General features: G+C 38.8%; 1 protein-coding gene across 1 annotated transcript in view; it reads right to left on the reverse strand.

Moving 5' to 3' along the window:
• Nucleotides 1-17,415, reverse strand: part of SYT7 (synaptotagmin 7) — a 255,232-nt gene that overhangs the window by 68,251 nt on the left and 169,566 nt on the right. The window contains exons 3-5 of the mRNA XM_032234644.1: nt 10,517-10,596; nt 6,145-6,276; nt 4,837-5,052 (exon numbers count right to left, since the gene is read on the reverse strand). Of these exons, the coding sequence (XP_032090535.1) occupies nt 4,837-5,052; nt 6,145-6,276; nt 10,517-10,596 (428 nt within the window). The remainder of the gene's footprint in view (nt 1-4,836; nt 5,053-6,144; nt 6,277-10,516; nt 10,597-17,415) is intronic.

A 17,415-nucleotide genomic window follows, 5' to 3' on the forward strand; every position in this document is an offset into this window, starting at 1 on the left:
CCAGGCTACTAACTTATCAACTGCAATGATTCACTTAACAATTGAGGCAAGGTCATAAAATGGAGCAAAGCTCATTTAACAAACGTCTCACTTAACAACAGAAATTTTGGGCTCAATTGTGGTTATAAGTCAAGGACTACCTGTAAAAGATTGCTTGATGGACTCTAATAGATGCATCTGCACATTACGTATAGTTAGTCACCTAGTTGAGAAAAAAACCAGGAGAGATAAGAGGGGAAAATATAAAATGGCCACACACCTGTAGATGTGTGAGAATTCGTGTAGGTATGACCTGTAGCCTGTGAACAGTGAAGCACAGGACAGAACATATAGCTTAAAAGACAATACAATAAGTACAGAAAGCTGTCACAACTATCCAATCAGGACAAGCCATTGAGTAACACAATGCACAACATAGCTACCCATACAGCCAACAATAAGAGAAGAAGAAGCATGGTTGATCATAATGACATAAGACAACGCAGAAGGAAACATGCCAGGATTAGAAAGAATCCATGATCAAGGCTGTTCATTTACTATGCGGCTGCCCTTGCACATTTTGCTAGGAATTAAATATGCTGTGCAAGTTTTAAATTATTGAAAATATCAGAAGAATGGTGGGGGTGGGGGCTGAGGATGTCAGGGGCTCAGACAGGTTTCTTTCTCCAGCCCTCCGTGCAGGGCTGAATAGGGAAAGGTCTATATACAAAGCTATCTTATACAACTATTCTTGCCTGAAATACTACTCCCCCCCCCAAAAAAAGCTCCAATGTCGAGATCAAGTCCAGATTGCAAGGACCATTCATCTGCCTCATCTATTTGAAACACAGAATATGTGTTTTGGTAGAATGTGTTTCGATTTAGCTTCTTTTTTTAAAAAAAAAAATACTTGAACTCCATTTATAAACAACCACGCTTGCAATTAAATGGAAAACTGGACTTTTGAACAGGTCAAAAAAGAAGTTTGGAAAATGCACGACCCAATGTAAAGCAGCAGAATAGGACGGGTTGGTTGAATAAGCAAACTGGTGAAACTATTCCCATTAGAAAAGATACTTTTGCGTACAGTATTCCCTGAAAAGCACGGCTAGCCATTTGTCTGAGTATCTCACAAAGGCAGCCAACCACTGATCCAGGAAGGCGAACATGTGAAAGCAGAGAGGAGCACAGTCAGCTGATCACCCACCAGTCTTATTGCTCCTAATACTTTTTCTAGAGCAGCCACATGGGGTGAGTAGTCACAAAATAGTCATATGTCACTAGTGTAAAAAAATAAACAGGTTCTTAAGTATAACTAAGGATATTCAGAAACTAAGATCTCATAGCAGTTGGGATCTAGCATATTTTGCTGCTGACCCTGGCTTTACTCAAATCAGCAGAATTGCTTAGGGAAGTCATAACAATATAATGGCTGACTTTTTACAGGGTGAAGATGTGAAGATAGATAGATAGAAAGATAGATAGATAGATAGATAGATAGATAGGTAGGTAGGTAGGTAGGTAGGTAGGTAGGTAGGTAGGTAGGTAGGTAGATAGATAGATAGATAGATAGATAGATAGATAGATAGATAGATAGATAGATAGATAGATAGATAGATAGATAGATAGATAGATAGAGGCAGAGAGAGAAAGAAGAACTGAAAATCTGTGTAAGAAATGAGTCACACTCTCTCCATTTCCTACTCTGGTTTTAAGTACTTCTGCTTATATACTGGCTGCCTCTAGCTTAACATCCTCCTGCTAGGCAAAGGCAGAAATCAGCCTTTCTCCTCCCTGCTTGCTCCACATGTAGTGACCTCATTTCTGTTTTTTTTTATCAAATCCTAAATTAGTTCAATTTTCAGCCTCTCAGTCATAGGAAACTAAAATTGGCTCCTCTGGGCAGGGAGTAAGTAGAACACATGCATTTCTATCAAGGTAATGATGGGTGGGAAGAAGCCCCAGTGCTCTAAGGCCTGTATCTGCCACACCTGGCCCTCTGACATATATATACAGCTACCTCTGATGGCTCCCATCCAGTTTGTATCACAGGGTCACTGTGCAAGCAGACAGACAGAAGGGCTATCTCAACCAGACAGGCAAAGCACAGTAGCACACAGTCACAAAAACGCACATGCCAGATACAGAGACAAGAGTCTTCAATAGGAGGTGTGTGTGTGTGTTTGTGTTTGTGTGTGTATGTGTGTGTGTGTATGTATGTGTATGTATGTATGTGTGTGTGTGTGTGTGTGTATATATCAGATTGATTTACTCCACAGAAAGTGCTATATGATCAAAAACCCTCTACGTCTGGGACTAAATGTCTGGAAAATATTAATATACTGCTTATGTATTCATTTACACTTTCTTCCCCAAATATTTATTTACATTTTTGGCACGATAATAAATGGTGATAGAATAAAGGGAACCTGTTGTTTTGTTTTTGTTTTGAAATAGGTAGAATAGAGTCCTGGAAGTTATCACAAATCCAATGGTTTTAAAAGAAAATAAAGAAAGTAAACTGAGCTGCATGTACATTCTGGGTAGCTGTAAGACCCGCTGAGTGAATGAATTTGTGGGTATATATATCTCTTAGGACAAATCTTTGCTTCCCTTTATAGGGATGATAAAACATTCTATCATAGGAATAAGAAATCTTTCAACCTAGTCTAATCAATCCAAGCCACTTCTGATAATGGACATGTATTTCTGAGGATATTACTCTGTTTAGATACCATGATCTTGCAGTTGAGAATAGAGTGGGAAACAGCATTACAAAACAACTTCCCTCACACATTTCTGTATTCATTAACATATATAAAGCCATGTCTTGAAGACCTAGAGATCAGAAGAGCTGCCCAAGGGATGCTGATTCTTTACAATTCCAAAATGATCCCAGGGCACACGTTGTTTAAGTTAAGGAGATCACTGCTTTGAGAGGAGACCACAGACAGATCCGATATTGACCATGCTGAATTCCATGAACTCCATCAAAGAGTTGTCACATATGCTTAAAAACCTCTAAAGGAAAGTTTCCAAATTGTTGGAAATGAAAAAGATCCAGCTTGAGGAACCTTTCACCGAAACTGGAACTTAGAGATACTAGCCTGATAACTGGTCTCATGGGGAGGACAGAGAATAGAGCAAGATCTACTGGGTCACTGACAAATGTGTTGGATTCCACGGATCATGAGAAGAGCCACAATGTAATTGTGCAAGTCATAGAAGAGCAAGGTGAGCTTGGCTGTGGTGTCAATGGCAGCTTTATCAGCTCTGAGGTCTCCAAGCTTACAAGCCCTTAATACTGATTTAACAAGCACATTTCATTCTCCGTGGACTAATGAAATATAATCATTTTGAAAATAACGATTGGCAGAAATATCCATGATAAAATCATTATCCTATTACTTCATCCAGCATGAGATTTGTATGCTGTTTCCATCAAAGCAGCACATGCTGATATGAAAACTGCCTTTGCCCCAGCATGTGCCTTTGTCTCAGGGGTGGGAACTGCGTAGCATAAGATATACCAAAGCTCTTTCACCATGTGCAACAATGTGTAACTATTAGTAATTTGCACTTCAGGTTTTTATGGGGTTCTGAGGAAAAGATTCTGAAGTGGGTATTCCTCTCTAGCAAGACCTTTATTTCTGCCTCTTCTCCTTTCTACTAGCTTGATCTTTCTTCTTGGACCCAATCCATATTGTCACACATAGACTAAGTGGAAGCTGCTGCCCTTGTCTCCCTTTACCTAATCAGAGCACATGAACCAGCAAAGGCAATAAAAGGAGAAGTAGAATTTGGCAATACCAAAACTGTTTGTAAGATGTTGACCAACAAAAGCGTCTGGTAAATGCATATTAATGATTCCATAAAAGAATCCTTACTAAGAGAAGGTTGGCCATTAGGGTTTAGGTTTCTATTTAACACTAGAATTTAGCCAGACTCAGCTTCCATTGTTTCTTCCTTCCTTGTCAGACACTTTTTTTAAAATGAGGAAAATAAAGAAGCAAATGCAATAAATTATGGATATTTTCCAGTCCCTCGTTTTTTCTCCAGTTTAGTTACAATAAATTTATCTAACATCAAATGTACAACCCCTATTCCAGGTCATCAGTCTTTGGCCTGTGACTAAGAACATAATGCGATAATAGGTTTCACAGAGAAATTCCTTGGAGGGAGTTCCTTAGAGAATATCTGATACAAAAAAGTGCTTTACTAGTCAGTTGTTCCTTCCCTTCTACAACAGCACACCAGTTTTGAGATATTGCAATGTGATTCTCTTGCAAAAGAGTAAACAATGAAAGCTGGATTCAAGTTAGATTTAGAAATTGATGGATTACATGAACGCTTTTTTTTTTGCTCAAGGTACTGAATGCTTTTGTGACTGTGGAAGGATGGGAATAAATCCCATGACTAAAGATTATACTCTAGAATTATGTTGTGCCTCACAGTATATTTACTCTGAAGGACCCAGCAATATAGCTATTGATGAAAAAGCTGCTGTCGAAAGACTTTTAGATTGACCCAACCGGAGACCAGCTTTTACATGCTTATATATGTGCAATCTATCTCAAAGCATTAAAAAGTCAAAAAGCTCTTCTCTCAAGCCTTTAACCACCTTTTTTTTATTGAAGAACATAACCATCTGCCTCAAGATTTATTTATCTCCAACACACTATGACTATTCTGTTATAGTGTCATTATGACAGCCCTTATATTTTTCAGTGCTTGTCTGGGCTTCGGCAGAAAGTTCATTATGGGATTTGGACATGTTTATCTTCCATGCGCCTAACTGCAATGCCTCTGGGGCCAGCAGGCCAGGTCATGCCAGTCCTGGGATGCACTCTCACTCACTTGGATAAGCTGAGCTTCCCTGCTGCTAGTTGGCTCTGCACCATTTGCCATCGGCCTCTCCCCGCCTTCCCAATGCTGGGCTCGCTGTGGGCAGACACGCTGCTCTTCATGCCGTCCTCTCGGAGCTGCTGCCTCTCTCCGTGGCATCCTTCTCGCTCTCCTGCCAACCCAGCTGTGGCTGAGGCAGCCAACTTTGCACCTGACAGCAATGAGCCACTATGGTATGTCAGGAAAGAGAGGTGGCAGGTGGCAATGAGAAGGAGGTCACATGAAGAAGAGGAGAACAGACAGAAAGAGAGAGAGAACGAGAAAAGAGAGACAGACAAGGGACAGACAGACAGAGACAGAGAGAAAGAGAGAGATCAGCACTGCAAAAGAAAGGGCCAAGGGGAGCCTTTGTCCCAGTCAAAGGCAGAAGGCAGCCCTGGCTTGTGAAGTTATGATTGCAGCCAAAGTTAATTCCATAGACAACGAAGGGTTGAACAATGGATAAGACCGTTAGGAGAGGCACTGTGCAGGCGAAGGGAGAAAAAAAAAGCAATGTTAGTGAGAGAGCTTACCACTACCATCACCACCACCACACAGTGCAGATGCAGAGAATACGCTGAGAGGGTGACCAAAACGGGCAACCCCATCCTGTGCTGCAGAAAAGGAGTGGGTGGGTGAGGGAGAGGAGAGCCAAAGGAACCAGGGTGCAGGGAGGGGAGGTGCTGGACTTTGTCAGTGAGTTGCTAAGCAGTGGTTCTCAAACCACTGGAAGCACCATATAAGCCTAGCAGGGGAAAAACCTGGGCTAAATCCTTGGTGTTTTTTTTTTAAAAAAGGAATGCAATGCCTTTTGGAGTGGATTTAAGTTGCAATCCAGTGCCAACCCTTTCAGTTAGCTGAAACCATAATGGATTTTATTAGGTCCAAACCCACCTTTTAAACCAGCTGTATGATTGACTACCTCAAACTTTAATGAGTCAATGATTTAATCTGGTTTCAACAAACCTACTAACACAGCATTTTCCATTTCACTGGGACCAAAATTTGAGACCCAGGTAATAGGAGAGTTCCTGGAGAAATGGAAACACAAGCCTGATATTCCAAGGTACCAACCAGTAGTTGTGAACCACTGAAAGAGCAGGATAGAAAGAGAAGGGAGGAGGGGTTGCTCGTCTCCATGGCCATATGTCCATGGGGAGGGAGAAGAGTGCAGGGGAGGGAGAGAAGGGGAGGGGGGAGAGGAAAGCAGGGAGGGGTAGGTGGGAAAGAGGTGTGCATATACTCACTATGTATGATCAAATCAGTTAAAGAGAGACTCACTTGAGGGAAAGTCGTGGATCACCATATGGGGCGTAAGGTGATATGTTTAGTATAAACTCCTTGGGAGGGTAGGAACTCCATTTCTGCTGCACTGTGTTGTCATTGTTATTCCAAAAGTCTCTGTCTAGATCACTAGATCAGCCGGTGAGAGGGGAGAAAAAAAAAACAAAGGGAAATACAAGAGAGAGAATCTAAATTCCTGCAAGGGGAGGAAGGAGAAAAAAAAATAACCCAAGAGACAGCAAGGTTAGTGTTGACTTCTCCTCCTGTGGAAGGTAAAGCTCTGTGCCTTATACCCATGAGTCCACACAAACACACATACACACTCAGATGATATATAGGTAAGGCAAAGCTGAAAAGAGATAGGAGCAGGCATCCCCAGAGCTGATGGTAAGGGAGAACGAAAAAGAGAGAGTGGGATTCGTGTTAAAGAAACCTCAGTTAAATGACTCTGAGACTGTTTCCTCAGGACTCTACCTTGTCTCTTACCTGTACTCTTCCTTTTGGGGAATTTTGCCTTCCTGTATTTTTTTTCCCATCCAAAGTGGGTAGTATGGAAAATAAAGCAGTATCTTGGACAATAACTTTTTATAAAATAGTGGGAACATTAGCTAGAACTAATGCTGTTGTGCAGAGAAAGAATCTTTTCCAGTTTCCTGTGCAGAATTGGTGCATCTAACTGGAGAAAAGAACCTATTTGCCCAATTAGCAAAGATCCTTGAGAATAAGTTAATTGGCAAAGCCCATGAGACAATTTCCAAAAGAAAACTATCCTTAGGAAGTTATTTAGATTTCTTTCATCAGCTGTATAACAAAGTGATGGTGGGAAAACAGCATCAAAGTTATGGAGAAACCTTAGTCAATGCTCAGTTGTCATACTGAATCTAGGATCACTTCCACAAACGGTCTTTGCAGCAGAAGAATCTGTTCTGAACCTAATTGATTTATGGTAATAGTTGTATTCCAGATCCAGGTCATTTGCATGTACCTGAAATTGCAGCCAAGCTAGTATTTTTTTTAAACCTGAACTGTTACAGCTTTACATTGACTCCATTCTTCTATTGGCATTCTTCTATTCTCTTTCCACAACCATTCTCCTGGCTCACATCTTTAATAACCTTCCAGTAAGCTCACAACCTTCAGTGTTGTTCTTGGCCATTTTAAATTGATAAGCACAAACACAATTGTGGATTGGCTTCAAATTGTTTCTGAAGGAATGGGGAGGGGCAATAGTGGTCCCTTGAACAGGAAAAAATATCTTAATTGAAGCAAGAGGCTGGCTTGGAATGTTCTTCCTGTCCTTGTCATTACAGCTTTGAAACATGGGAAGTGATAAACCTTTACATCCTTGTCCTCAAGAAGAGGCCTGCTCAGCCTGGGGGACGTGGCATTTCCTCATGTAGATCTTCTGCTCAGCTGTGCAGAAGGAGCAGAAGGAGGGTGCTCTGCCTCAGGCTGGAGTTTGTGGGCTCACAGTGCTTGCTAAGTAGGTTATATCACCCGTTCTGTAAACAGCTAGAGCCTAACTAACCATCTCCTCCTGAATGTAAGAGTGCCTCCAATGGCAAGTGAGTCACAACATATGCGACTTCACAATAGCTTTTGAAGTCAAGTGGTTGTCTAACAAGTTCATTAGAGACATCAAAGGTTCTTTGCAGGCTACCTGCTTGCATCCACTTCTCTTACCGCTCACTTAGTGTCCTTGCCATTTGCAAGAATTAAAAGCCTGTAGATGGCTTCTTGAGACATGTATAGAGGAAAGATGAAAAGCTTGCTATAAAGGACAGCTGAGGTTCATCAAAGAACTCAAGGCTCATCCACAAGGTACAAAGAATTAGGGGAGGGGGAATGAAAAGTATTGCAAAAAAGTAGAGAAACCAACCTCTCCATTATGTCTGCCTGCCCGTTTCCCACTTTGGGTACAAATGCCTTTGGGGCAGAGTTTTTGTAGAACCTTTTCAATATGGAGCTAAGAAGTGAACATTTTGGAGCTGCAGAAAGATCTTAGAACTATTGTTTATAGTGGTCTTGTTCTACTCTCAGCATAATTATCTGTAACCTCCAGACATGAGATCAAAAGCAAGAGGGAAATAACTATCAGGTTCACACATTTATAATGGCCTTGGAGCATGGCATCCATTGGTCTGATTTAACTGAGGGACTGACTAATAGTGTCACCTAGAACCATAAGCTACTGATGAGACCATGCATCCAGGAATTAACAAATGACTGTATATATGAGCACATATCTTCAACATACATATATACATAATTTTCACACACACAAACACATAAATAGCTATATTCAGTTTTATATATATATATGCACAAATTACACATAAAGGCATGCACAAACATGAAGACACACGAAGGGACAGAAATTTTATCAACTGATTTTATCAACCCATCTGAAGATGTAGAGGCAGAATTGCAGGTGTCCATACTTTTTAAGGTAACACTTCTTTTACTAAATCACCATAGCTCTAGGGCCAATAACCAAGGTTCCTTCATCCAGCTTTTCCATTGAACGTCATCAAGCAAATCTCAAAACTCTATAGCATTCTTTAGTGTAGAAAATTAGATTTGGGAATCCCATAGGCAGATGTCAGAGAAGAACCAAGGGAAGCTTGTGTGATTATATCAGAAGGTGAAACAGCTATTTTATGGAAATTATTACTTAATCATGCTTTCCAGAGTGTAACATTTTTAACCATTCCTGAAGATGAGATTATATTCAGTCCCACTACAAGGGAGCCTAGATATAAAAAATTCAAATAATGGGACCATGACAGAGAAATATTATTTCACTGTGATCTGTTGCTATGTGCAATGATCATAAAAATTTAACTCACCTTAAAATATCCTTGCAATATGAAGTAAAAGAAATGGATGAATGATGATCCATTGTCAGCTGAGGTATGTGTAGAATTATATTGCTCTATCAAGGAAATAACTGAGATAACTATAAGGGCTTTTAGTATCCCACTGTTTGGTACAATAGCATCATATGCCAGAAGAAAATTAATTACTATTAATGTGTCCTTATTTTGTTTTCATATGCAAGGTCTAAAGGATAGGTTTGATTCTTTTCTGTGTAACTAAACCTGTACGTCAAAATCACTTATTACAGAGGCTTCCATATAAACATCTATGTGGTTGCATAATGTTATCTATTCCTCTGGATGCTAAATTTGATATTACACCTGGCCATGAGATTAAGTCCTATTGCAGAAATGGGAACATATGGCTCAGATGTTGCTCAACTACAATTTTTAGCACCCTTCCCTATCAGCTAGGTTCCTGGGACTGCTTGGAGTTGTAATCTATTAAGATCTGGAGGACCATAAACTGAAAACATCAATTGACTGCTCTTCCAGATAGAGAATTTATCATTTGCCAAAAGATGGAAGAAACATTAATCTTTTCAGCTGACCAGAACATAACAAGTGAGAATTGCTTACAAGTTAAATAACATTGGACATTTCTTAGAAATCTAGCCATCTTGTTAATAATTGGGGAAGAAGATACAATCTGAAAAAGAGGAATGTGTCTGGATGAAATTGGTTAGCCATTTACAAATTGTTTGATAAAACATGCAAAAGAGAAAACAATTTTACAATGTTTGCATGTGTTAGCTTTTATAGACAAATGAATGTTTTGAAATGATCCCTACAAGATATGTTTTACAATAGCAGGAAACACTGTTGGGATGATTTATGTTCAGTTGATTGTTCATATGCTAACAGTTAACAGGAAGGCCTCATTTTTTGTGGTTCCTTAAGTCAGGCTATGTTTAAAAAAAAAGAAGATAGGAGATTATGATAAGGGGCAGCGTTAATGGAAGAGATAATAATTGTACATGAAATGGGCCTGTAGCAGGATGGAAGGCAGATGGATAACAAGAATTAAATAGATTTTGAAATCTTGAGGTATGCAGTAACCCTAGAATAAGGAGATGTGGGATATTACAAGGAAGGAGGGCCACTATCTAGGTAAGTCAATGTGCTAAGCTAATACAAGGAAAAATATTAGTATGCTAAATAACGAAAGAAAATTATCTGATGAGGGGGTCAAAGAACAACGTGGTGTTTATGGAAACAGAGGAACAATTAACCCAAAATGAACAATATGAATAATGTGCAAGAGTATAAGGAGTATAGCTGCATGTATATTTGGTGTAATAAGGTTGTGGAACAAATAGGAATGTAACTTTTGGACCACTGGAATCAAAATGACTGGAAGTGCCTTGTTTTCAAATGCAAGGTAGCTTGAAGGTATAATATCAAACCTATCCTTTTTGATGTAGGTTTATGCAGTCACTAATTCAAACACCTCAAACCCATTCACTCCAATAGTTCCTACTGGGACTTACTTAATGGCTTTCTTTTCACTCCGGCATCGGCTGGAATCTGGAGTTCCCACAGTCTCCAAAGAGTTTTTATAACGCTTGCCCTAAAATGAAATGAAAGAGATGTAGAAAATAAATATTTACTCGAAAGGAGTGACCTTTAACAAAGTATTTTTTTAAGGAAAGAATATTTTACCATACACCTGAACCACTGAACTCAGGGAATCCTGATCCAGGAAAGGCCACATTTAGCACACAACCCAAAGTTGTGCAAAGGCTCTTCTAGCCGGAATTGCCACCTGCTCTTTGAGAAGGAGTCACAAGTTCAGGAGAACCCTCTGGATTGCGGATCCATCTGGGGCAGTGCCACCCCATTTAGAGTCAAAGAAGACGAAGTCCCAGATCCCAGAGTACCCAAAACTGTTTAGTCTTGCCAGAGTTTAGTCAAAGCCTGCTGACCCCCATCCAGGTGCCGACAATCTCCAGTTAGGAAGAAACCCAAGACTACCTTGCCTTGAGCCTTTTTTGTATAAGAGGAAAGGAAGGGAAATCAGGATTTCAGGATGCTGTTGATATAGTTCATAACAATGAAGTAGAGTTCCAGTAGTTCATAGGATGATTGTTTACTGACCTGGCCTACTTTGAAGGACTAATATTAATCTTCTAATATATAATGAAACTTTCTGAGTTGTACACTGAATGAAACAGTTTCTCTTTTTTCCTTTATTTTTATTGCTTCTAAACTAAGAAAGGAGCCTGCAGGAGTTCACCTATCACAGTTCCCTCTACTGGTCTTCTGGAAACTAGACTGAATCCTGTTCACAGTGAGGAATTCCATATGCTACAGAAGAAAGGGAAGTCTCCAAAGACCAAACTTGTCTTCCTACCATCACATCCACAGTAAGGAAAGAACAAGCCATTTTTGGATTGATTGAACTCTAATTAATTACGTTTGCAGTAACAAAACACATGCCATAAGATAATGAAGTGTGCATTTTCTTCTTAATTAGGTCTTGATTATAAGACCACTTGGTTGTGATTTCTGATGGCAGGTTCAGTGTGCTTCATGATTCTAGGGCAGACAAGAGACAATTATTGCTAATTAGGAAACCATTAGCAGATGAAAGCACAGGTGCAGAGGGAAAGCAGTTCTATGCTACTCTTTGTGCAAGTTCTCTGGTGCAAAATGAGTAATATACTTCACTTTATCTTAAGGCATATCGGACCTCAAACTCGAAACATCCTCCTTCTCTGGCTAGGAGGTTTGATGTCAAAGAGCAATAATTATAACATAAAAGGATGGAGCTTCCAGTGAGGGTTCTGGTGGACTAACATCTCCAAAGGAGCTGAGATTTGTTATGGGCAAGAGTTCTGGCTGGAGGGCAGTTGCTGAGCGATGAAATCTCTCTGGGTCAAAGAGACTGTGAAATAACCCACAGTCCTCATGCATAAACTGCAGAAATGAAAGTTTTTGCAGTTGTTATGGGAGTTGAACAGCTGGATGTTGTTGGATTCCATCTATACTCACAATAATTAATGTACCCTTTGTGGACAAAGAGTCCATCTATTCACATTTCTTAAACACTTTTGGAAGTAATTAATCTACAGATAAAGAGATATTTCCTTTGCGGCAAATATTTTTTTATTGCTGTTTAAAATAATGACAAAAGAAAAATACCCCCCCCCCCAAAATACACACATTGTTAAATAAAAACACACATAGAAAGTGCTTAAAAAGGAAAAAAGTATATAGTATATTATTTTTGAAATAAATAGTTACAATTCAATATATAGTTATTTAATGTAATTACTATTCAAGTATGTACATGTTTTAATACATTTAAATAGCTATCTTTTAAAAACGTCTCTATTTCATTATCCTTGCTCCAGATAGACCAGGATATCAGGTTGTGAAGGTAATCCTTGACTTTTGACCATAATTGAGCCCAAAATTTCTGTTGCTAACCAAGACATTTGTCAAGTGAGTTGATGATTTGAAAAAATAGATAATAGACAGAGCTTTTCTTTGTACCCATAGAGTGAAAGATAATTTTGTACTTGTACTTATATTTGCTGCAGAGAAAATCAGAAGCTACTTCTTTCTATTTTGCTTCACTCTTTTTTTTGCATTTTTCTTTTCTTTTTCCCCTTTCCCTCTTTTCTGCACTTTATATTAGTTCTTGTTAGTTTTTAATCTTTTTCAAAAGTTTTAATAAACAATTTTACTAAAAAGTGTAATAAGAAAGGATGATAGTCTGATAGCAGATAGCTATCTATATAGAAAATCCAAATTTGAAAAGGTTTCAAAGGACCACAATATGAAGCAGAATATATTTGTTGGAACTATAAAACAGTTGGAGAAGTATCAGGCTGGTAAGGATAGGTGGTTAGATTATGTCTCTTTTAAATTTGGAGAAAATCTTGAGAATCACTGGACTCCAAAGCAAAATGTTATACTGTGTTTATTGCATAGTATGTAGCTAAATCTATTTTTGTATTTGTATCTGGATTTGTATCCCGCCTTGACTATTTTTTGCAAATAATTCAAGGTGGTAAAAGTATCCCTCCTTCTCCTATTTTCCCTACAACAACTCTGTGAGATGAGTTGGGTTGAGAGGAAGTATCTGGCCCAGGGTAACCCAGCTTGCTTTTATGGCTAAGGTCAGACTAGAGCTCATAGTTTCCCACTTTTTGCCTTTTATCTTAACCACTAGACCAGAGGTGGGTTCCAAATCCCGGCACTACTGGTTCGCTCATGCTAGCGTGTGCAACACTTCTGTGCATGTGCAGAATCGTCCAGGTGGATAGGCAGAGCCTCCCAACGCCACTACTACTAGTTTGCCCAATCCAGGCTGAACTGAGAGCAACCCACCTCTGCACTAGACCAAACTAGCTCTCTGAATTTCTTTCTTCCATAGGGCCTATAGATCTCTCAAACCACAAGAGTACAATTCCCCTCTGTGACTTATAACTTTAAAAATACAATCAACAAATCAAATTCATAGTATTGAAATATAAGAACTTGGGAATAACCTTTTCCATACAATGTGGGAGATGTCCTACTTACCTGTGTGCCTACCTATGCAGAAGATATTTTTGCATTCTGGGGCCGGAAAGAGAGGAGACAAGTTTCATTGCCCACAACAGCTAGATAGTATGTAAGTGCTTCTGCATAGATCTATTGATCTAAAAGCTAAATGTTTTGTCAGCGCTGACAATGTGTACAAAACTATTCACTGAACTGTTCAATTCTGAGATTTATGAGCACTTATTGGCAAATATTAGACAGCTATGTAAACAGTGGTTCTCCAGTATGAGACTCAGCACATTGTACATGTTTCTGTAATATGGAACTTAAATAGATATAATCAATTGGAAAATTAATGATCGTAATGTGGCCTCACTTATATTTTGTTTTAACTCTGCAAGAATATGAACCATGGGTACTTTTGCCCATCTAGAAAAACCCCAGGCATTCTAATAGGAGGGAGTGGCAGGAGAGAAAGAGAGAGAGATTAATCATACTGAAGGTGAAAAGAAGAGCCAGAGGAAAGATTAATCATACTGAAGGAGAAAAAATGGGCGTTGAAAAATTGATTTTGATTATTAGAGCTTAAAAATAATAAGCAGAGGTTTAAGTATGGTTAAAAAAAGGTGAGGAGATAGATGTGCCATCATGTGGATTGTATAAGTAGCAGCATTGATAAAAGAGAGATATTTAAAGCTTTTAAAAAAAATTGAGAAGGAAAAAATGGGAAGACATTATCAATGTAAGAGATAGAGAGGTATCAGGAAAGGAAAGTCCCAGAAAATCATATGGAAGTTTACAAGTAATAGAGTCTTAAATTTGACTGGAAGAAATTTTTTAGCAGAGGTTTTAATAGAAAATAGTATGTGAAAAAGGATTGACTCAGGTTCCCTAAGGAAAGGGAGGGAAAAACAGAAATCTTTGCGAGTGATTCAACATTGGAAAACAAAACAGAGGGGAGAGGAACCATTTAAGGCAAAAAATATTGAAAGAGGGGTATTAGTGATTTGGGGGATTCTGGAGGACATAAAGTGAATGGAGATAATGCTAAATAAAAAAGGCACTGGCACTTAGTCCATGTACTATAAAGATATCACATACTTGAGATAGAGAGCATTTTGGCATCCGGTGCTTACCATCAGCTTAGGAAAAAAGCCAACAGTGATCTTAGATCAATTGCTCTCTCTCTCTCTCTCTCTCAGCCCTAGGAAGCAGGCAATGGCCAACCACTCCTTAAAATTTGTTCTGAAAATGGCAGGGACCCATCCAGGTGGGTCAACACTGACTTAAGGCAAACTGAGGCTTTTACAACTGAACAAAAAGAGTCCTGTCAGTAAATCATAAGACAGTAGGGGCACAGTAACATCTACTGTGGAATTAAGAGAAAATGTAAGAAAATGCAAGTATTAGCATCAATTATGTTTCTCTTCCATTTCAACTGAAAGAAAAGAGAAGAAGAGTACAACCGCCAGCAAAGTGGATGGACTCAATTACAGCAGTGATGGGAGCAGCCATGGAAAATCCTGAAGGAACATGATGGAGGCAGATTTCCTGGAAAAGTTCCAACTATAAGTTCCATGATCATTTCATAACCTCTGTGATTTACTTAACAATTGGGAGTGCTGGATTTCCCATTGCTAAGGTGTGTGTGTGTGTGTGTGTGTGTGTGTGTGTGTGACATGATGTTGTGCTTTATGACAGCGTTGCCTAGAAACAAACCCAATTACCATCATTAACTGAGGATTACCTTCAGCCTTTCTAGGTAAATAGAGAAAGTAAATGTCAAAGGTTTTTAAAATTCTAATGCATTTTTAGAAATAATATGGCTTTATAGTGGATTAGTAATTTTAGCTAACTATTAAGTAATAGTTAAGATTACTAATCCCATTATTAGCCCATATTAATTTTTTAACAAATGTATTATAATTAATAGTAATAATTACTGGAAATAGTGAGAGTCGCACTCCAAGTCTGATAAGTGTGAGTTTAAGTGTGAGAGCCTTTAATACAACGTATGATTTTATGAAACTTAGGTGTGTGAAAGGAATTAGATACATTTTTGTCTGCAACAGCAACCATGATGGTGCCTCAACAACCTTATGAATGTTGGGGTTCAGAGGAGGCTCTTTCTCTCGCTATCAGGTTGTTTAAAAGAAATCAGTTCTCTCAAACTGCTATTTTTATTTCAAAGGAATTTTCATTGTTGCAACAATGAAAGCTTCTTTGAAACTCACAGTCTGAACTTACATAATTAAACCATTGTTCAAGAATAATTTTTATTTTTTGTCACTTCTAAAATAGCTAATTTTTGCTTTTTTTTAAAAAATGGAGCAAGCTTGTATCTTAACATCTCAAAATGTCAGCTGAGCAAGACTAGAATTGCTCCTTTAGGCAAAATGCTTGAATTTGGTAATATCTTGTATAACCAGGGGGTGGGGTGGGGGACAATTCTGGAAAGGGATTTAGGTATATGAAGGTAGCCATTGTGTTAAGAGAAACTTCACATTTTTGTATCATGGTTGTGATTTATTAGTGTTCTAACACTGTCTGCAGCAGCAAATCATAACTATATAAATAGAAATGTGCTTTTTAAACATGAAGGCTGGGGTCACATATCATAGCTTCAACAATCATATGATTTGCTCAGTTTGGGCTAACTGTTCCTATGAATCTTGCCTACTATGTTCAATAAACAGAGTTAAACAAACCATAGCTTAATGTGAAACATGAGTCAGCCACAATGAATCCACATCTGAGAACTATTATGAAGGCCCACTCATGCTTCAGTGGCTGGATATATTCTTGCTGCTGTCTAAAGCAATTTTGTTCTTATTATTTGTTGTACACTGAGTACAAAAAAACCTTGAAAAAACTGAACAAAAGCAAATGAATATGGCTGCCCTATTGTGCTCCTTTAATCTCCAGATTGTAGCACAATTTCTTGAGCAGCAAGGTTAGATTATTTCTCAAGGGCCCTGTTGCAGAAGGAGATTTGAGCCAAGTTAGGTAATTACACTTCTCACATTCAGGTTCAGAACCCCAGATCCTTCACATAATATTACTGAGGAATAATAGCTGTTTTCAAATCTTGCTTTTATTATTATAATCCACTGCATAGTCAGCCAGATGATCTGACTAGATTTGGCATTTTGTCTGCCTACTGAGTCTTTCCAAGGATCTAGGATAGGCATATATGGATGTTTAATTGTGTTAATGTCGCAGGACGTGAGTTGTTCAGTTGCCTTTTGCAATTGACTAAAGGTGAATTTGTCAATGCTCATTGCGTTCAAGTGGTGCTCCAGTTGTTTTGGGATTGCACTCAAGGCGCCTATGACTATTTGGACTACGGATGCCTTCTTTTGCCATATTTCTTCTATTTCTGTTTACAGATCTTTGTATGTTGTTATCATCTCCAGTTCCTTTTCTCGGATTATGCTGTCTCCAGGTAATGCCATACCTACTATCCAGATAGTTTTGTTTTTCTTATCAACAACTGTTAAGTCTGTGGTGTTGTGTGGCAGGTACCTGTCTGTTTGAATGCTAAAATTCCAAAGCACTTTAGCTTCTAGGATTTTCTCTATTTTATGGTCCCACCAATTCTTGCTAGCAGGCAAATGATACCTCTTGCACATCTTCCAATGTGCCATTGTTGCTACTTTGTCATACTGTTGCTTGTAGTCAATCTCTGTGATCTTCTTACAGCAGCTAATCAGATGGTCCACTGTATCTTCCACTTCTTTGCAGAGATGACACTTGCTACCTGTTGCTGAGTTTGTATGTATTTGTTCTTAAGGCTTGGTCTTATGCAGTCATAATTACCCCTCTGTCACTTACTTCAAATTTCCTGCTCTTAGATATTGCCAGGTTATATTGCCAGGTTGTTATTATCTGCTTT

This window comes from Thamnophis elegans, chromosome 1 (genome assembly GCF_009769535.1).
Source record: "Thamnophis elegans isolate rThaEle1 chromosome 1, rThaEle1.pri, whole genome shotgun sequence".
Lineage (NCBI taxonomy): Eukaryota > Metazoa > Chordata > Lepidosauria > Squamata > Colubridae > Thamnophis > Thamnophis elegans.